The 21,960-nt window shown below is 34.6% G+C and overlaps 3 protein-coding genes across 4 annotated transcripts; 1 reads left to right on the top strand and 2 right to left on the bottom strand.

Moving 5' to 3' along the window:
- Positions 1-2,215: 2,215 nt before the first annotated feature.
- On the bottom strand, positions 2,216-3,921 carry LOC143576643 (putative mannan endo-1,4-beta-mannosidase 9). Its single transcript, XM_077060690.1, has 5 exons — positions 3,643-3,921; positions 3,285-3,482; positions 3,041-3,163; positions 2,720-2,922; positions 2,216-2,585 (listed from the first exon to the last, which is right to left on the bottom strand). The coding sequence occupies exons 1-5, from the start codon at positions 3,919-3,921 to the stop codon at positions 2,216-2,218; spliced, it is 1,173 nt and encodes a 390-aa protein (XP_076916805.1).
- Positions 3,922-5,667: 1,746 nt separating this feature from the next.
- On the bottom strand, positions 5,668-12,265 carry LOC143576637 (protein SIEL-like). The gene is given in 9 exon segments (XM_077060682.1): positions 5,668-6,145; positions 6,147-6,545; positions 6,926-7,350; positions 8,176-8,265; positions 8,350-8,490; positions 9,197-9,388; positions 9,922-10,146; positions 11,026-11,106; positions 11,486-12,265. Coding segments are annotated over 9 exon segments (2,628 nt in total). The 5' UTR covers positions 12,083-12,265.
- A 4,140-nt stretch (positions 12,266-16,405) lies between these two features.
- On the top strand, positions 16,406-20,808 carry LOC143576636 (uncharacterized). Of its 2 annotated transcripts, XM_077060681.1 has the most exons (6): positions 16,406-16,516; positions 17,301-17,449; positions 18,266-18,447; positions 18,974-19,414; positions 20,282-20,380; positions 20,469-20,808. In XM_077060681.1, exons 2-6 carry the CDS (start codon positions 17,317-17,319, stop codon positions 20,655-20,657), a joined length of 1,044 nt encoding a protein of 347 aa, XP_076916796.1. In that variant the 5' UTR covers positions 16,406-16,516; positions 17,301-17,316; the 3' UTR covers positions 20,658-20,808. The 2 variants fall into 2 exon arrangements, with proteins under 2 accessions (XP_076916796.1, XP_076916795.1); XM_077060680.1 differs by lacking the exon at positions 16,406-16,516 and having other exon boundaries at positions 17,119-17,449.
- Positions 20,809-21,960: the final 1,152 nt, after the last annotated feature.

Here is a 21,960-nt window from a genome sequence, read left to right as displayed (position 1 = left end):
TAGTAAACAAGTAGCAATTAGTCATTCAATTGGTAAACACACAATGTACAAAGTTTTCTAGTGCGTATATAATATAATATGTAAATACTACTAGGTAAGCATATGTCCCCAAAACGTTTAAAATCAGTAAACCCAGAGAAAGAATAAACGAGCAAAGTTAACGCGACGAGTGATCTAACCCAAACAGACATGGGACTTATACAAAGTAAATTATAGTCAAAACCAAAACAAAGCCGCTGGAATCAATCCAACCGGATGTATATAACTCTGGTTATGAGATTTTTAATAAATAAGAAAGCTGGTACTGACCAGAATCTGAACTGCGAGTCGGAAGCTGGGTTTTGGTCAATACACTCAAAATCTTTTAAAAAATATAAAAGTTTTCTGGTCCGAAAGCTAATTCCGATAAGAAGTGCTAGAAATTGATTAGTCAATCTTGTTAACTATTTTGCCCTTAAACGGGTCGGAGTCCAATTGACAAGGTAAATCCCCTCAATCTCAAAATTGATTGAGGGCTTTTATAAAGGAGATAAAAACCTACAATATTGATAAATACAACTTACCCAAACGATGACTAGAACTAAGAGAAATTCATGGTCAACGAGGTCAAGAACACCAAAGTCAACTAGTCTTGAATGAAATCGATTAAATCTTGAATAATTTGATGATGGGAAATGAAAATTTCGTCGGATATGGGGAGGATGGCTAGAAGTCAGTAGTTTTTAGGGTTTAAAGATGTGTTTTGATTAAATATTGAGAGTTATAATGCATTGATGAAGTAATCCACTCGATTAGGAAACGAAATAAGTTATTAATGAGAAAATCGGTACGTAACAGATTCAGCTTGGACAACAAGAAAACTAATTGGGATGTTTTAAAACATTAATGTACAAATTATAGAGCTTAAGTTTCATTATTGTAGTCGAAAATACGAAAGATTTGACAAAATTAGTCACTATACTCCCATAAACACGATTTTTTGTTGTTTTAAGCGATTTTAAGGGTTGTTTGACATGTTTAGAGGACATGTTAATAGAAAATGAACTTAACACCAATAATTACTAAATAAATGAGCGTTTTAATGATAACAAAATATTCGAATAAAATCCTAAATCAAGTTAAACATAAATGAATACAAATACGAAAAATTCGAGGTGTTACATTTGCAGCCGATGTGTTAGATATTTCACTACTCCACAACCGTTATGCTTCTTCATAGGTTGATGGTGATAGAGTTTGGTTTCTTCTACGCCTAAATCTTTTCCATGGTGCTTAGCTTCGCCATTTTTTCCCTTCTACTTGAAAAATTAACTAAGAAAACATACTCATGGTCAATTGGCCGGCCTTAGTGCGCTTGGCTATCTACCGGCTTGTTTAGCAGCTGCAGCCTGATACTAACTTTGATACTTAGTTATTTAAGCACTCATTTGTACGAGCCATACGGTTTAATACTACTTTGACATTCAAAATTAATCTAGACATTCAACTGCTCCTTTTAGCTCAATTCTTCTTGCTTAAACGTTCGCCTACCCTCAAGCGCCTTCGCTTACAAGACCGTCTTCGTTGTCGACGGGGAATCTCGAATCGCGTCTTCATATATTCTCCGATATCTAGTTTCGCGATAATGTTAAATTGTATATGCGATTGTCAAACACATAATTACTTTTTATTTTTATTAGCCTTGCTAGTGGTTGTGGAGTTATATAAGCTGCGTCGCCTATCGTTTTAGGCTGAGAATAGCTGGGAGATCACGGCGCATGTATAAGTTTTTTTTTTAAATTTTATTTCTAACTTGAATCATTAGTTTGTCTTTGGGTGCAAGTGTCGCTTTATAATTCATTTAAGACATCGTGGTTTTAAACGGATATCAGATTTTAGTCTTTGTTATCAAGCTGTTTGGTTAGCAAAAGTATTCAATAAATACATACGGATACTAGCATATTATTTAATTGTAAAATAATATTCATTAATTATCATGCATTATTACAACCAACAAATTCATTCATCCATCCATGGTTTAGGGATGGTGCATTACACTACGAATTTCAATCTTTAAATCATAAAATGTTCCTAGATTCAACTTATTTTAAAATTCAAATTTTAAAGGTATGTAAGCTTCAAATCAAATGCGACAGCTAGTGTTGCCACACAGATATTTATTTTACGAGAATCCAATTTAATCGGCCATCACTGTTCCTGTGTGGTAAGCATAGAACTATATGTTCATCATCGAGTTGAGTGAAGAAATCTTTTGTGATTGTTGTGCAATCACGGCAGCAGTTGAGGGGCTTTGCTCCAACACAACTTGGTATCCGTCGCCCCAATTATCCATTCCTTCAGCCATGACTTGCCAAAACGTCGTGCCCGAACAAGACCCGTCGTTTCTTGCACTTTCGTAAGCCATGTTGAATATGTTTTGAAAGTAATCATCCCTTGCTTTGACGGTGTAGCCTGATGACCATGAGGACTTACCAAATTCCGCAATGAGTAATGGTTTTCTCAGGACAGCTTTACAATCCTCGATATGGGCTTTAATCCATTTTTCTACAAACTCGGCCTGAGCTTTGGCGCTTCCTCCCGAAACCCTGTAAACAGAATGCGTGTATGTATGCCAATCAATCAAATAAAATGGCTGGTGTGGTGTACGTTTCAGATTATATACATGACAAATGAGCAAACTTGTGTTTGAGTTTAGATGGCCGTAAGGAACAGATGCTACCATTGATCCGGATAGAGATGGATGGTGGCGAAATCTACGTCATTGATCTTGTTGTTTGAAATAAAGTCAGTCCCAACTTCATAGCCTGGATTGATTTGTTTACTATCAGGCATCGACTCTCCATAAAACCCTTCAAGCCCAATTTCAAGAAGATGATTCCTGTCAATGGATTTGACTTCAGCCGCCATTTCTACGATCCATTCCTATAGGAAAAAGAGCGATCGAGGTGTTAGGAGTGTCATTGCACTTTAACACGCGTGGACCAAATATATATGTGTGTTAGCGGTTAGCTAGCTGGAGAACAAGCTAGCATATATGAACCTGAAGCGTCTTTCCCGACAGATCAGACTGGCAACGGGGCTCATTCATCAGCTCCCATGCGAAGATGGTGGGATCGTCCTTGTAGGCAACACCGGTGATTGAGTTGAGTCTCGTAAGAACGCTCTGTAAGTAAGTTACATATTAAACATGCTCAAGAATAGCAACAACATACAACCAATTATGGATGTTGTAGGAAATATATAATTAATGTGATTGAAGACCAGCATGCAGATCATATATATACCTTCACATGACTCTTGTAGTATCCTTTAACGACAGCGTTAGAAAAGAATTCGTCGTCACTATTAACGTACTGCCCTCCATGATCCCTGGCCCATTGAACGTATTGTTTTTTACCTCCAAAATCGTCCCAGTTATTGACCAAGCTTAGAATTAAGCGAAGGTTATGTTTTTTGGCTTCTGATATCAAAAAATCCAATCCCTGTAAAGAAAAGCCAGGTTTAGATGTTTGATATCCTAGCTGCTCCTAGGAGTATATATATTTGTTTGATATCTAATTATAGTTGAGTTTAAATAAAATCAATGACAGGCACATATAAAAAAAACCAGAAAGTAATGAAATTGATATCTATCAGGAGAACCTTAAACATGTCCTCATTGTAAACACCAGGAGAGGTTTGTAGGGGTTTGCTGCCACCATCACTAAAAGCCCAGGTCCTAACGATGTTCATTCCAACTTTTGAAGCTTCTTGAAAAGCATCTGAGACCTTGGTCTTCGTGGACGGATCAGCCGCCATACACATTAACCAGTAGGCGTTAAACCCGTTAAAATACATCGGCTTTCCATTAACCTCGAAACGATGTTTCCTTGTCTCTGCAAAAAAACTGCCATTAACGGAATCTCCATTGGGTGATGACATGGTTGATTAGATTATATTTCAGTAGAAGTTGATATACGAAATGAGTACGAGCAATGGATGGAATGCAGAGTGTGTGTTCTGGTGTCCTAACTCCGCCTGTATTTATACTACGGATCAATAACTTATTATTGGAATGAGACCTCTTCATCTTGCTTGTGTAACTCAAGAGCGCCCATGCATGCCTCCATTCGTTTGGTTGCATGAACAACTTTATATAAAACAGTTGCATATAAGGCGTCATCACAATTCAGTTGGTGTCAAGTTGTCAACTGCGAAACGTAAAGAGTTTGGTAATCGTTTGCTTGTGTGCAATTTGCTCGTTTGAAGCTTCTATTTCTGGTCAAATCTGGAATATATATTATTTCTCTATGTGCATGGGATCTTTTATTAATATTGTAACATCAGGTGAGCCGACGCATGTTGCATGAGCTTTCAATTTGCATGTGATGTCACTTTCTGTTTCATGTTACAAACTTAAAATATCAAGTGGATATATATAGAAAACTATGACTAATTGTCATTGATGACTATTTTACCTTGCCTGATTGATGGCCGGGTTAACATCACCCAAGACAAACACGAGCGTTGTACTCTTAATGATTAGCAAACCGTTTCCATAGATGCGACTCTAGCTTATTATAGGATTTTGTATTACATACTTGTATATATATATATTTATATATTGAGTGTAATATAAACATTTGGCGGTTATGCTTGTAATTTATACTTTTTTATAACTAATATGTTGTAGTTTATCAAAGATAATTTGAAGGAATGAACGAAAATTATAGTTATTGGTGCACCATATCGAGTTCTTGAGCATCATAATAGTGTAACTCAGACATCTGTTTAATGGAAGTAATATCGTTGAACAAGCCCGTACGTGGCAAACCAAAATCTTGTACAAACACACACCCCATCCTCAACAAATTACTAAAGAAGTCGTTAACGTTGTAAAAGATCATAAACAATGCGCAAGCTAAACCGTTGTACTCTTTAATGATTAAATAACTCATTCCACAGTTGCAATTCAAGCTTACTATAGGATTTTGTAGTAGGTGTTTTTACATTGCATGTAAAGTAAACATTTGGCGCTGTTGTGCTTGTAATTTATATACTTATATATAATTAATATGTTGTATAGAAATTCAAGATCTTGCACAAATGGCATCCTGATGTGAAAGTGGTTTTCTCCTTAAGTGATTGTGGGTTCAAATCCTATTAAATGCATGTGTGAAGGTCTTAGCTGTAAAGTCAGTTTAAGACCAGAGTATGTTTCTTCGCCGATAGAAAACATATGTTTGGTCTCATGCGGTCATGCCAAATTAATTAGTGCATTAGTTTTGTCTTTGTTGGAATGTTGTTGCAAATTAGAAAATAGTAATTGTAGGAATGTTGTACGAAGTTTGCAACGCTTTATTTTTGTAGCAATTTTGTAAGAAAGTTGTTGAAAAACAGTTGAAAACAATTTTCAAGCAATCAAGCATGTTTTTTTTCAACCCAACTTTTTATTTAAAAACTGTTTGAAAGTAGGTTTTCTAACATATTTCCTACGAAATCAATCCTAGAAAAATGTCTCTTTTTCTAGTAGTGTTTTTCCTCACTTGTAATTTGGAAAACAATATTCTATTTGTTCCGAATCAAACCCATCTATCATCAATAAACAATAGAGTATTACAAACCCACCATATTCCGAATCAAACTTCATCAATAAACAATAGAGTATTACAAACCCATCTAAATAATTTAATATTGTTTAACTTTAGACAAAAACACTTGTTTTTGCTTGCAAAGGTAAACAAGGTCGTGATTTGGCCCACCATAATGATCTCTAATACATGAAACTTCATCACATTCTATACCTATACATAACAACAATACAAAAGAATCAACTTTTGGGGTCTTATAGAAAGGGGCTATAAATCTAAACTCTCTCATCTCATCACAACCTTCAAACTCTTTCAAATCAATAAACACGTAATCAACCGCGTCTTTCGATCGCGACATCTTTAACCACAACTTAGTATCAAGCGGCATGTTATGTAGCTTCATCTTTAACGGTATTCCAACGGGTAGCCCCGCCACAAAAGGAACAGGTTTTAACCAATCATTGTCATCTATTTCGACTTCCGCCCTCATGTATCTCAACTCTCTAGATAATACAAGTTGTGTTAACGAGAAGAACTCAAGTGGTTCACGAAAACTGTATACATCACTCTCGTTTTTTTTGCAACGTTTTCATTAGTTCGATCAAGAATCTGGAAGGTTCCATTGATGTTGCTTTGTAAGCCAGCAATTTCTTTAAAGCGGGTTCGTGAATACAGGGATCAAAAGTTGATAAACTAAGTGTGCACGCGACGAGTGTGAGCTCAATAATATGCAACTCGTCTTCTTTATTCAACCCGAGGAAACGATATCTTAACTCTTTGAGTTTTGTGTCTAATTTTTGTAAAATATATGCCAAGTCCCCAACCTCGTTACATATGAAGTCTAACGGGCACATAACTTGATACCATGCCTTTGAAAGCAGTTTAATGACGCCAAGGTACTGTAAAGTAAACGTTAAAACAGCATCAGATTGATGTGAGTCGGTAATACGGGTTGTTAGCTCTTCCTTCCAACGCCTGTGTGAACACATTAATAATTTAGCCTGTACAACAATACTAGCTAATGATATAAACAGATATAAATTTACTTCTCAACAAATAACATTAAAAACTTTTTTTTTTGGGTAAAAGGGGCGAACCCCGACAAAACTTACCTCTATATGGTTAGTAGATATGATAGTTCGTTGAGAAAACTGCGGTTTTAGTCCTCATGGTTTGGCTAAAATAACCATTTTAGTCCAAAATTCAAATTTATCTTTTTCAATTAATGTGAGTTCATTCTTGTTTCAATTAACTATACGTTTCTAACATCGTTTGTTCTTCTGTCAATCTTTGTTGATTGACCGTATTACCCTTATAAATAAAAACAAATTTAAAAAAAATTAACGTAAACTAACCTTAGAGCCGTAAGCAATTCACTGATGCATCCGAGCTTCATCAAAGGTTGCCATATTTCTTCAACATTAGCGAGAACAAACTTCACATAGTTATATTCTTTATCATGCAGTTCAAGTGGATCAACCACACGGGAAACCGATATTTGACCGTTGACCTCTGTAGCCACATCTTCGGTCTCTATATGGTAGGGCCCAGTTAACATACTACAATGTGACAAATAAGACATAAGTGTGGCCCGGTCCATTACTTCAGTCAACCCATTAGATATTCTTCCGAGCATTGTAACCGCGTAAGAAAATATTGTCGATGGTATTATGTGAAAATGTTGTTTTTCATGGGAGAGCGGAGCAGAGATCGCTAACGTGAGCATTGAAGCAATTTTTGAGCTGTTGAAATCCCAATTGCTTGCAGAACATGGTTCCATCTAAAACACGTTTACAGATTAAAAGGTATATAGATTTAAGAAAAAAAAAGTTTAAAAGGCAAGTAATTAATAAAAAAAAATGATACGTTGATAGTCCCTGTAGTTTGGCCATGTTGAAACTTTAGTACCCAAGTTTCAAAAATCACAACCTTAGACAACTAGCCGAGCTATCAGCTCGGCTCGTTTATTATATATTTATCAGATTATAAATATATATTTTTGAAATTTTTTTTGCGTATATTTATAATTATATTTAAATATATTTAGATCTATTAACTTTTATTACAACACATATAAATTATTTAGTTTTTTTGTTATAATCTGATATATAATAATTAATATTGTGTAAATATATATTTAATATGTTAATAAACTATATAACAGAAAAGCCCGTTTGGGCTCACTAGCCTACTTGAGCTCGATAAGTGAAACTCGGGCTCATATAATAAACGAGATTATTGTTAGGCTCGGGCTTGGGCTCATTTAAGCTCGGCTCGATTCGAACTTTTAGTTAGCCTATAGTAGCTCACGCAGACGATAAGTTTTTTTATTTAAGTGCATGTAAAATGACCAAGCTACCCTTTAACAACAGAATGGTGGGATCCCTTATATTCTTTCAAAAACTACAACTTTAGATCTTTTACTTTTTTTATCCTAAAGGGTAATTTTGTCATTTTACATGTACACTTAACGTCCATCCACTTTTAAGGTCAATGGTGTTACGTTCGTGCATCTAAAGTTGTACATTTTGAAACTTGAGGACTAATGTTGCAACTCCATGTTAAAAATTCTGATAGAAAAAAAAAAAGAACAAAAGTATCCAACCTCTAAAAAGGTTTCCTCTGTGATGCTTACAGCAAAATTTCCATGATTCCGGCCAATTTCAAACATAACAGAGAGAACATCTGGTTCATCCTGTAACAAGAATCAAAATCTTGATCAACAAAAAATTACTTTTTGTAAAACAAAATTAAAATGAGAAGAATAATAACAGCTTACCTGTGGATAGATTTCTAGACTGTTGATTAGACTGTCAGCAGCTAACTTAAACATAGGCATGTTATCAAACTTGGTTAATCGAAGAACTTTTCTTGCTGTGAATCTTACAGATGAGTTCATGTCAACTAGAGTTCCAAGAAACTGCATATCCAAACAATAAAAAAAACAGTGAGCTTGATAAAGTAACAACATCTAAATTACTCCAATAACATTTTTTGATAAAAATGATCTGGTCTTTTGTATAGTTGTAAACGATCCAAGCCGCTTATGAGCTACTTGAGATCGGCTCGCTAAAAGCTCGAATAGAGCCCATCTTAAAAGTGCTCGAGCCTCAAACATAACTCGTTTAATAAATGAGCCCGAGCACAAGCTTCACCTATCTAGCTGAAGTAAGCTCGCGAGTGTAAACAATCCTGTTATTTATATAATTCTATTTAATATTAAACACACACGCGCACACACATAATAAATATCATGCATAAATTTATGATAAAATAACTAAACAATATATATTTTATTTATATACAAAAGTTATGATTGTAAATATACATAAAAAATAAATGTATATAAAAATAACAATTAATAAAAAACGAGTCATGCTCAAGCTCGCTTAAGTTAAACATGCCGAGCTCGAGATTTGACAAGCTCAGGCTCAGCAAAAACACTTTCAACACTTTTGGCCTGTTTCTTTTCAAGCTAACTCCTTTTATTTCACCTGTTTGGTTAGAGCACATAACCCAAACCAAATCATTCATATTTTAATGTGTTGAAATCGCCAATCAGAATCCAGATTCTATCAAACATGATTTATCAATACAATATATCAATCAACTAACCAGAAACTTACCATGTGCATGTGCATGTCTTGCACTTTTAGGTGACCAAAAACCGCCATGTGATGCATGGTTTCCAAAGCTTTCAATCTAACGACTGTCGAATCATCATTCAACACATCCATCAATAAACCTAAAACTTTTTCAGCTAAATCACCACAAAGAATGGCAGGGATCCTCAAAGAATAACACGCAGAACTCCGTACCTTCAAATTAAAAACACGCAGAGGCTTTCGGCATTAGAAAAACACACTTTTGGAGACTTTTAACTCGTTTCACCCTTATAATCTGATTCCTATATGAACTACTTTGTTTAGTTTTAACTAGAGGTGTGCATGAAACCAAAAAAAAAACGATACTTAACCGAAAAAACAACCCGTATCCGAAAAACCAAACCAAAACAAAAAAGAAACAGTTTTGGTTTTAAGTTTTCATACAACCTGAACTTTCGGTTTGGTTTCAGCTTTTGCATGTAATTGAAACTGATTTTATCGATATTCATATTTAGTCGTGAATTTCAAGCAAGTTAAATAATATAAATAAAAGATGGTACCCAAATATTTTCGCCCAAATGAATAATAATTAATTAACAAAAAGATTTAGACCCATTTTACCCATACACACCCTTACTTTTACCCGTTTGAGATAAAAACACAACCCAAATTGACTCATTCTTAAGTAAATGGATGGAAATTGTGACATCTAGAATATAATAATAATTGCAGTGCGTCAGGCGTACCTCATAAAACTCATCTTCTAGCCCATGTAAAAAGGCACCAGCAGCGGTTAATGCTCGTAAACGAAGATGTTTGGCTGAGGGTTGACCAATAAATTTATTTTCTTCTAGAACTCTCTTAGAAAGTGTTTGCATCAGAAGATATTGGGACACTTTTCCTGCTTTACCGAGGGCGTTAAAAGCTTCCATTCTAACTTTCATACTCATGTCTCTCACCGTTGAACAGAGCTGAAAATACATTCAAATTAATTGATACCGGAAAATCAAAATGCGACAGGATACACTAGAGAGTTATACAATAACTCGTTTCAGTTGTGCTTTTTTGCGGTTAATCAGTTATTACTCATATACAATAGTTTTGACACGACATTGTTTTTTCTATACACATTCTTAAATTAATGTTTTTTTCAGTTATAATATTTTGTATTGAATAATGTAATATTATTTATTTTATTATCATTAAAATGTTATCAATTCAGTCAAGTAGAGAAAAAAAATGGTGGTGGTTGTCAAATTACCAAAAAAAAGAGGTACGTCCCACACTCCCACATCCGTTTAATTTTTGTCTAATAAGGGTATTTTGGGAATATGCAACTTGTGAATCACATATCAGCACCCATTTCATACCAGAATAGAAGTACCAAAAAAACCTTAAGTATATTGCTATTCTACAGCATGTGCCAATGTCACCAAAGCGAAGTGATGGTGAACCATCCCCTTTTTAAATGCATGTGCTCTCATTAAAGCTAATTCACAGTACAAACGTGGCTATTAAAACCATTCTTTATACAAAAACAAGGATTATGAATCATAGTACCAGAAAAAGGTCACTTTTTCAATAATATCCATAATTTGGTATGAATGAACCTTGAGCTCGTTTAACTCGGTTCGATTCGAGCTTTTAGCGAGCCAATTTTGAGTTGCTCACGAGCGGTTTGCCTCATTTACACCCCTAGTTCTACCATATCCATGCCTCACAACTACAAGACTAACTGAATTACTACTTCAGCACTGTCATATAGGTGCATTGTCAAAGAATATTCCAATATCCATGTTACATCTTCATGACTAATAATTCATTAAAAAAATGAAATTTGTAATTGATACCTGTACATACAATGCATCTGACAAGTCTCTTTTGCTTTCATCATCACTATTTTCCACAAGCAGTTTCCCCCATTCACTCACCTGCAACACATTTGCACTAGTGGTGAGCAATAACCAAACCAACAATAACCAAACCAACAATAACCGAACATCGGCTATTTTTTGTACCCCAGGACCCCGGTTAGGCGAATTTAAATTAACCGAACCATTCATATTTTCACATAATTCTAGCTTCTGTGCATCCGGTTCATGTATTTCATTTATTTATACCTTCATTTCATGTATTTCTAAGTAAAAATTTCATAGCCAAAACTTGATTATGGTTATTAACCGAATAAACCGAACCGATTAGCTGAAAACTGATTGGCTAATATAGTTTTGGCTGATAACCGAACCGTACACACCCATAATTTGCACACATAAACTCAATTCAATTAACAACAATCCCCCAAACCATTACCATATTCACAGCTGAGCATCTCACGCATTCATCCGCATCATTTAACAAATCAACACCACGCAAATAGCATCCTTCAATCGCACCACGATCCTCAACAACAACTCGATCACACAACCGAATCAACCCATCCAACGCCGCTTTCCGCACATAGGGATACGGGTCCTTCGTAAACCCGAGAAACACCGTCAGCAGAACCGACGGCCGAACGTTAAACTTCTCAGCCTCCGGTAGCAGCCTCTGACGGACCGCCACGGACGAACCGAAGCATAGAGATAAAAACAATCCCTCCGAATGTTCGGAGAGAGTGAAGAGTGCTAGTGTGGCGGCGTGTGGGGGCGCGTTGGGGAGGAGAGAGTGGAGTTCGGTGGTGACGGTGGGGGAGAATTGGGGGCGGATGGCGGTGATTTCAGTGAGGAGTGTGATGACGTGGTGGTGGGAATGGGAGTTTGATGTAAGGGTTTCTATGATGGAGGAGATTGTTTGATCGGTGGTGGACGGGTTAATGATCAAAGATCTGGCTATGGAGAAGGGTTTTAGTGAAAGTGTTGTTTGGGTTTTGAGGGTTTCGTTGAAATTGGAGAGAAGGTTTTGCTCCATGGAAATGGAGGTTGGGAGGAGGAACAAGGTGGTCTGCAAACGAAACTGTTACTAACGGTTTGGTTCCAGTTTGGTTTCACGGTTTAGAATTTTTTAACCTCTGTAAAAGATTATAAACTATCAGAAATCATATAACACAAGTTGTCCACAAAAGTTGGTTAAAAATAGATTATCAAAATAGCCCAACTATTCATACACATTAATAGCATCATCATATCAATTTATGTATCAAGTGTATGATACACTTGAACAGAAAAGACATGCATTAAACCACAAAACCGGAACTACAAGGCAATTCTATTAAAGAATAAACATTACCAATTCTAAATTCGCATCAACTAGTACTATGTGGGTTTGCATTGAGTAAGACATGATCTTAATTTAGTTTGGGTAGGTTCATGTGGGGTTCGGTAATTGAGTTCGGGTAAGTCAGGTGTTGTTTAATCAGGTTTTGGGTGGCTTTGGGTCGAGTTCAGGTCGGGTAGTTTCAGGTCGGTTTTAGTAACTGATTACAGTTAAAACCGGCATCCCTAATGCAGTGAATGCTTACATACCACCATGAGTTATAATTCAATTTACTCGGTAAAGCATTCGCTGCATTAGGATTTAGGGATGTCGTTTTTAACCGTAATTGAATACCGAAACCAACCCGACCCAAAGCCACCAGAAACCAGAGTAAACAACAACCAAGTTACCCGATACCATGTAAACGGTTCGGGTAATGGCTGGGTTACTAAATTGGGAAAAAGTTGTAAAGAAAAAGGATTGTTGAATTCATCAGCTACCAATTATCAGAATATACAAGAAATTAAAAAACGAAAAGGATGATTATATGATGATACCGATTTTGAGTTGAGGAGTGTGATTGTGAAGAAACATGAACAGCTGATTGATTATTATTAATTAAATTGGTCGTCGAAGCCACACCTTGATTTGAGCGGCGACATGGAGAGCTTTGGGTTTTTCAACTAAACATGAGTGACTGGATACACATTTACCCAATGTTTTAAAACGGGTTATACCGGATTTTGGGAAGCGGCCCGGTATTTTTGGACGGTTTTTTAGAAAGGCGTGTCACAGGTTTTTAAAAAAATACCAGTTTTAAAACCAAGACATTTTTTTATGTTTTTTAAGGCCTATATTTTTTAAATTGACTTTTAACCTAACGGATAAATTTTAAATGAGTAAACACAGTAAACAACGATTACTTAATCAACCAATTTTGTATCTTGCAAATCCAATGTTGGCTTATTTATATATTTTGTAATTGATTAATTTTATATAAACAGTATAAACTTCCTATTTGACTCAATCGTTGCTAATGTGTAATGTTTGGTTTATTTGTGATGTTATTAATGTAGTTTTTAGGTTATTTACTGAATTGAAGTTGCATTTATATGGAATTTCAAGATAAACTATTTGACTGTTTGAACTATCTAGTACATCCCGTTTCAACAGTTATACCATTTTTGAACCAAATTAGATATGAGTAAAAAACCGGTTTTTAAAACTTTGCATTTACCTTTTTCCAAACTTGCTCGATCAGTTTGAGATAGAGGTGTGTACGGTTCGGTTATTAGCATTAACCAAACTGAATCGAACTGATCAGTTATTAGTTTGGTTTGGTTAATTTCGGTTAATAACCAATATCAAACATGGGTAAATTTTTGCTTAAAAATGCATGAAATTAATGAATAGATGAAAGAAATGTATAACTACATGAAATGAGGGTATAAATATATGAAATTGAGATATTTGTACATGAAAATGATAATATTAACTATTAAACTATACATATGATAGATGAAATAGAGGAAAAAAGGCTTGAAAATATGGAGAAAAAAAATGACGAGTTCGGTGTGGTTCGATTAATTCGCTTTTCGGTTATTTCGGTTCGGTTTCAGTATACGATTCGGTTATTGCTCACCCCTAGTTTGAGATGAGCTATAATAAGCGGGTATGTGGTTGGGAATACCGAAACCGCTTCCAAACAAGATTGATTGTCCTCCATATAAAAAAAGGTTCTATGGGTCATTGACTTGGGTTTAGGACATCATACACTCATATAATGTAAACAAGCATCACCTCATTCGGCCCACAAAAACATTATGACGTGTATGATGTGTTAGTATAACACGTCATACAAGCTTGTAATGACTAATTTTTTTCCTTTTATACAGTTGTATTACCATTCGGGCCGTATGACATGTTAGTGATGTGTAGCTAGAATGTCAATAGTGTTTATTTAGCTCTGTTCAACTTAATATTTCTTGGGTTATCGTCATATTATCAAGGATTAAGTAGAGTGTATTGGGGTCTTTATAAAGAAGTTGATTTGTCTCATGCAATTTCAAAAATATTGAAGATTAATGTACCAAGCATCAAAGATAAAGACTTGTGTCATAGAGAATGATGAAGTTATTTTTGTGTGTACTTATTAAGGATATTGACAGTCTATTTGATTTGATTGGTCGTATTCTTATAATTATGTTTTTTTTCATTATTGTTGTCTAGTTTGATGAGTTGGATAGGTACATTTAGTATATCATGTCACTTTCATTAGCAATTGTTTGAGAGTATTTGAATATACATAGGTTGATATATTCTTATTCGTTATTCATTTGTTGTGTGTGGTATGTGATTAAATCATTTCCGTTGTTTTCATCATATTCTTATGAACCATCTTAATCATCCTAGCATGTACTATCTGTTGTTATATCACTTTATAGATCTAAAAAGAAAAGTTCACGTCCATAAAAATAATGGATACACAACACAAAGAACATCCATGCTTTTTTCTAACGATTTATGTCCCTAAAGATAATATATATCACATTTATCTTTCATGCATATTCAATTCATCATCGTTCACAATTAAATAGAATCTCTTCTCGCCACGATCTTAAAAAAAATAGCATAGGAGTTTCATTTTGGGCTTTTGATTACTGTTGATTTTCATTCTTATTAATGTTAATATATTTTTGCGTTCAAACTTTTCATCGGTTTTCTTGTAAAATGAACTTCGATAGTTTAATGGATTTTGATACATAGAATGCGTTCAACAGTATGCACCATGCAGTATGGGGGGGGGGGACCATAGGGATCACAATATAGAATGGAACTGGCCTCATAATTGGTTACTACCATAATGTGTGTCATCCTAATTGGACCTCATGAGTTCTCACTTTAAGACTCCAGTTTGGTAAACATCATGTTATTACATGTCAACATCTTACTAGCATCATGTTATTACATGTCAATTTTTGACACGTGACGTCACGTTAATATATGGACGATTTTTATTTTAAAGGTGTAGTAACCTTTTTTATTTTTTTTTATTTTTTTATTACTATTTCTAGCAAAGACACACATACACACAGGCGATATAGATTCCCCCCCCCCCCCTAATCGCCCCACATATCGCCCAATTGTAGCCCGAGGGGAGGTGTTGTAGCCCAACATCGCCCAAAATACCACAACTTGTCGCCCCATTACACACACTCTAAGAATCACGCACATTTTAAACACACAATTAGCCTAAGCTCAGATATAGTGATCGAGAGTCAATTAGAGAGGGGGGGGGGGGGGAGAGTCGTGACTTATTTGGAGTAATGAGAGAGAATATAAGAGTAGACGTTGTTTATGACTAAAAGGAAAAGCATGGACAAATGTAGGCTTTCAGCTAACACGTGTAGACTATAAAATTTACAACCAAAAATGTACAACATACAAAACACTTGGAACAACTTATTAGCACAAAGATACAATATAGAAAGCACATAGTACATGTTATAATGCACTAACTTTGAAAAAACAAGTTGTAAATTATATATATATATATATATATATATATTGACCAGTAAATTCACTCAAATAGGATTATAACATCCATATGTGTACATTTTGAACACAATCATACCAAAACTTACAACAAAAAAACGCTTGAAAAAACATCAAAACTTGTCCTTAACTATCAACATGCAGCGCGTGAGATCCAAAAAACACATACGATACACCACAACAAATCATAATTTTACACATTCGAGAGCGTTATCAACTATTAGCAATTATTAGTAACGCCATATTTGTCAAATATCATCAAACTTTTCCATATCTATCAACATATAGCGTGTGAGATCCAAACGAGCCACACGCTACACGAAAACAAGCCGCATTTAATGCTCAATCTTCAAGCATATTACACAAAAATTATATTAACTTAATATACCCGTTTTATTCATTAAATAAATAAATAAAACGGGTATTTAATAAACCCATTAATTAATATTTCTTCACTTTATAATAATAGTCCTCATTTCCTGAGGCTTGCATGATAAGCTTGCGTACTATCCTTAACAACATCACAATGCCGATCATATAATCTTAGTTTTAGTTAACCACAAGTTCACCTTTCAGAGCGATTCAATCGCACAGGTTCTTTCTATTTCTCACATGATTTCAACAAATGGGTTTTGATTTTTGGGGTTTATATGGTTTTAATCACTTTAAAATTTTGATTTTTGGGGGTTTTAGGGTTTTAATTTGAAGGGTTTTTATGGATTTTTGTTTACTTGTGGAATGTGTTATTATTGTTATGAGTTTATGTTGTGATCAGCAAGAATTTGATTTTTCAAGAAACCAGCATTAGGGTTTCATTTTAACTTGAATGGATGCTTAAATTGATAGAGATTAATATACATATATACACATACACAAACACTAAATTTATATATAGGTTTTTTTTTAAATAGCTATAATTTTTCAAGTGCTTCAAATATTTTGACTATTTTTGACCAATTTTGACTAGTTTTTGACCGAGGTTGACTGTTATGGTTTTAGGGGCCGGTTAGGTGAAATCAAATCGCGTCTGATCGGGTTTATTTTTAGTGTATGATCTCATTATCATGTGCTTGCTATGTGCTCTATTGGTGTGAAATATTGCTGAATAATATATTCACTTCTTTGTTTTTGGTGTGATGGTGTCTAATCTAACTCTGCTCTTCTCAGATTTGAATTTTATGCAATTTTTGTTTTATGTTTTGTTTTGAGTATCTATTTTTTGAGTGAGATTGTGGTGCTTCCTACACAGATTAAATCGGTTGCAACATGTTAAAATGGCTTAATAAACTATGTCAATTTTATATGTACACAAAAGCTTGTTTGACTCTCAAAAGTCAAATCAACATTTTATACTTATGTTTACATTTTATATTCTCAGTAACTTGAAATTGAAGATGGGGGCAAAAAAGAAAGAGTCAAATTACGGTTGGTCAACAAATCGAAATTTAGGGAAAAATCAACTTGGCAGTGTAATTTTTGGTGTGACAAATCTCACAATCAACGAATGCCTTTCTAAGCAACTCTTTGGTTAGTCCTGTTATTTGACCTGTAATTATTATTTTAGTAATAATTTATTTTGTATGAAACAATTTACTTTAGTAATAATTAGTTTTGGGTTGAAGCTGTGAGCACGTCTAGCTAAAGGGGTCGTGTTCGTGTCAACCCGGCAGGTTCGTGGGCCCTTTAGTTTATTTCTTTAGTTATATAAAATGTTTTATGTATAATAATGTAAGCATTAGTGTATTTCTTATGCAAAATTATCAGTTTAGGGTCGAGCCCACAAATACGTAACGCTAAAAGGGTCGTGTTATCTGGCGGGCTTGCTAGTCGACGCGTTTGTTATTTCATAATTTTTTTAAGATGTTTTCATATAATTACTTAAGCTACTAGTGTAATTCTTATGCCAAAACTTATTTATTTTTAAAATAATATGGCATATTTTGAACATAATTGCTTCAAAACAAGAATGTAAATTTAGAATTTTAATGGGCTGCATTCGTGTCAATCCGCGAATACACATGTCGTGTTCGGGTTCATATGCGTGACACGAGTTTTAGGTACGTGGTTGACTTGCCAACCACGAACACAGCCCGTTTAGCAGCCCTATTTATAACGAATTAGAACTTTTAGATAAAGTTGTTTTACGTCAATTCAACCACGAACACAACCTGTTTAGCAGCCCTAATTATAACAAATAAAAACTTTTGATAAATTTGTTTAAGGTCAATTTGACCTGTATTCAAAATGACCCGTTTGAACCATTATGACCCATTAACCACACCCCCTTCTCTCTCAAGGAAATGACAATTTTGAATTTTGAAGTATTGCTTGAAATTGTATTAGGTTTACCAAAGGAGCACCTTCAATATGTTGAAAGAGTTGGTCCCGGTTTGCCATTGTTTCTATTCAACTACACGAATAAAAAACTGCACAGTGTTTTTGAAGCCGCAAGCCATGGCCAAAAAAATATAGACCCATACGCATGGACTAGTGAAGGCAAACAAAAAACACCTTTTGCTGCTCAGGTATCTTGATGCTTGTTTTACTCTTCATTCAAGTTTTGAGTTTTGAATGTCTTTTAAAGTTGCAATAATCAGTATGTGGTTCTCACAGTTCTCAACACACACACATTGGAGATTGCTCAAATCCGAGCCAAGAAATATGTTGAGAACTGTGAAAACCGCATGATGCATTTGTTCCTTGTGCTTTAAGTTTTATACAAAAGACACCGTCTCTTTAAATCATTATGCACCACGTAGAGAGATGCATAAACATTTATTTTAATTTTACATATTTACGGTACTCGCTGATATCAACAGACTGTTGGTATGCAACTTGATAAAGTACTGCCTTTTCTTTCTTGGAAGATAATTATTAAGAATAAAAAATGTTGGTAAATAATATAAGTAATTATGTAACTTTTTTTAAATAATCATTTCTTGAAATACTATTATTAAGAAACTGATATGACCAAGATAATCATACTCAAAATTATTCAAACACTAAAAACTTATTATTATTATTATTATTATTATTATTATCATTATTTAGGTTCAAGTACGTGTACGGTCACCACGCCAACCGCTAACCGAGGATCAGTTTAAACCCGCAATTGTGGACAATTATTATAATCGAACCCATTTCTGGTTTGAGTTAGATCACGCTCAAACAAACAGATTATTATCTTTGTTTTCATCTCAACCTGTTGTTGCTTCACTTTTCACAACGAATTTCCAATTTGTTCCTAAAAGAGCGGAAAGTGGGCCTAAAGAGAAAAAAGTGAGTATGGGTTTCAGTGGCAAGAATGTACTACATTCGGATACAGTTGGGAAAGAAGATGTAGTGGGAAATGTGAACATGAAGCTTAAAGGGCCCGCATTAAACCGCAAATTCTTTGACCCGTTTACTGGAGTCTCGTTTGCTGCAGCCAGTGAAGATGATAAGACTGTCGGAGCCAATACTTCTTCAATGGAAGATTCTGTTATAGCTCAGGTCTTTATTTGCAAATGGTTTATTTAGAGGTGGTGGGTTGGGTGGGTTATGTGACGGGTCAAAATGGCTATTGCTTGGGTTGACTTAACACTCGTCGTTATGGCTGTAAACCAGCCGAGTGGAGCCAATTTGGCTTGGGCTCGGCTCGGTTTAACAAGCTGTAATGTTGAGCCTGTGCTCGGCTCGTAAAAAGCTCGACCCAACTTGTTTATCTAATATATATGTGTGTGTGTGTGTGTGGTACATTATGGGATATTGGGATTTAATTTAAACGGGCAAACGAGCCAGCTCACTTATTTTTAAAAAAAAAAGCTAATTTTATATTCTTACACCTATTGATGTATGTAAAAAGAGAAAATAATATTTTTTTGCATACACGTAATTCATAATCAATAAATTACAAAAACTATAATTTATTTAAATATATATATATATATATATATATATATATATATATATATTAAAAGTTGGGTTATATTTTTTATGTATTAAAATATGGGATTTAAATTCGACGAGGTGAGCTTACCTTGGCTCGGGCTCAGCTAGGCTCTTTTACAAACGGACCTATTTTGAGCAAGCTGCAAGCTTTTTGAACAATGCTTACGAAATTCAAGATTTTTCTACAATAATTAGTGTGTTAATATGATCACAAAAAGAATACTATTTTAATGATTAATAACAATCTAATTGTTCTTAATACGACAATTTAGGAGCTTTTATAAATTACAAGTACATTTTGGGCAGCTTCCGGCCCGTTAGAGAGAAATAAAAAAAATCGCCACGTTAACTCTTTCTGTTATATATTTTTCTGATTATCTATAAGTATCATGTAATTTTTTCTAAACATCACTCTGTAGATATTATTAGTTGGCCCAGAAGGTGGAATATCTGATGGCGTTTACAGGCGAGCAAGCTAACAGAATTGGATGTTTGGAACAGAATATCATTTTCTTGAACCAGCATCTGGTATTTTTAGTAGCTCACATAAATCTGATGATTTCCTTTTTATCAACTAAATTATTTTCTTTAATATTTTCTCATGTTTAAATATCAGGCTGATGCACAAAACGAGAACAGGCATCTAAAAGACCGCTGTATGATGTTAGAAAGTAAAGTGGGCCCCTCTGAGGCAAATCATGGTCCACCTAATATCAGTTCAGATGATTCACCTGAAGTTGGTTTGGATAAATCATCTAACGAGTGCCCTGCGGATGATTCCCATGATATAAATTTGATGACTTGATATATCTAAAGATGTGAGCTTTCTTAATACCTTAGTTGGCTAAGAGGCATTTGAAATTGAAAAGTGAGAGAGCATAAACGGTTAAGACATTATGACTAGTTGTCATTACTTAAGAATCCCATCCTCGCCTTTGTATTTTTCTATAATCTATGCACATTCTTAAATTAATGTTTTTTTTCGGTGATAATGTTTTATATTTAATATGTAATATTATTTATTTTATTATCATTAAAATGTTATCAAAGCAAAATCGCAGTACAAACTGGCTATTAAAACAAAATTATAGGCTTTTAATGTTCTTTTAACAGAAAAAGGATCACTTTTTCAATAATATCCATAACTTGGTATGCTTTAACCTTGGCCAAAATTAAATCTTCCTGTCCCATGCGCACATGCCCCTTTGACTATTTGGGTTTACCAACAGAACCTACTTCCCTCAAATAGGTATGGTAATGGTGAGTGAGTTCTACTTCTACCTAGGGGTGTAAATGAGCTGAGCTAAAGCTCGGCTCGTTTAACTTACTGGAGCTCGAAGCTCGGCTCGTGTCTAGCTCTATTTCTAAAGCTTGAGCTCAGCTCATGAGTATTGTTTTGAGCTCGAGCTCAACTTGTTTTGTTATATACATTTATCAATATTATTTACATATATTTTAATTATAATTTTTATATATAACATAACACATTATTTTGTTATTTTACTATAGTTTTATACTTAATTATGATTATTATGTAAATATAAATGTAAAAAAATGAAAAACAATTATAAAAATGATAGGTCCGTTTATACTCACGAGCCAGCTCGATAAAGCTTGAACTCAGGCTTGTTTATTACTCAAGCTTATATTTAGGCTCGAGCTCGTTAAAGTACGGCTCGATTCGAACTTTTAGCAAGATGATCTCGACTCTCGAGTAGCTCAAGTGTGACTTGCCTCGTTTAGACCCCTACTTCTACCATAACTATGTTCTGTAATCTATCTAATAGAGCTTTGAAATTTTACCAAAAACTCATTAAAAAAACTGTAACATTTGAAACTGATACCTGTACATACAATGCATCCGACAAGTCTCGTTTGCTTTCATCATCACTATTTTCTGCAAGCAGTTTCCCCCATTCACTCACCTGCAACACCACAACAATAATCAACATAGGGCGAGCAATAACCGAACCAAAATTTACCGAAAACCGAATCAACCAAAATCCGGTTAGCGGTTATTTTTTTACCCGTGGTTAAGTAAATTTAACCTAACCGAACCATTCATATTTTCATACAATTATACCTTCATTTAATATATTTATGCATCA

This window comes from Bidens hawaiensis, unplaced genomic scaffold (assembly GCF_021521415.1).
Source record: "Bidens hawaiensis isolate Kalapana, Puna unplaced genomic scaffold, B.hawaiensis_p1.1 tig00028250_1, whole genome shotgun sequence".
NCBI classification, from domain to species: Eukaryota; Viridiplantae; Streptophyta; class Magnoliopsida; order Asterales; family Asteraceae; genus Bidens; species Bidens hawaiensis.
The sequence above is the reverse complement of the archived record's forward strand: the minus strand, read 5'-3'. Positions and strand labels throughout refer to the sequence as shown.

What these genes read in the sequence shown, in the direction of transcription:
- LOC143576643 (XM_077060690.1), bottom strand. Translation starts at nt 3,921, where the DNA reads ATGTCATCACCCAATGGAGATTCCGTTAATGGCAGTTTTTTTGCAGAG. An exon ending in ACTACAAGAGTCATGTGAAG is followed by an intron (nt 3,164 to 3,284) that starts GTATATATATGA and finishes ACTTACTTACAG; the next exon opens with AGCGTTCTTACGAGACTCAA. An exon ending in TGTCGGGAAAGACGCTTCAG is followed by an intron (nt 2,923 to 3,040) that starts GTTCATATATGC and finishes TTTTTCCTATAG; the next exon opens with GAATGGATCGTAGAAATGGC.
- LOC143576636 (XM_077060680.1), top strand. Translation starts at nt 17,212, where the DNA reads ATGTCAATTTTATATGTACACAAAAGCTTGTTTGACTCTCAAAAGTCA. An exon ending in CCTTTCTAAGCAACTCTTTG is followed by an intron (nt 17,450 to 18,265) that starts GTTAGTCCTGTT and finishes AAATTGTATTAG; the next exon opens with GTTTACCAAAGGAGCACCTT. An exon ending in TTTTCTTGAACCAGCATCTG is followed by an intron (nt 20,381 to 20,468) that starts GTATTTTTAGTA and finishes TTTAAATATCAG; the next exon opens with GCTGATGCACAAAACGAGAA.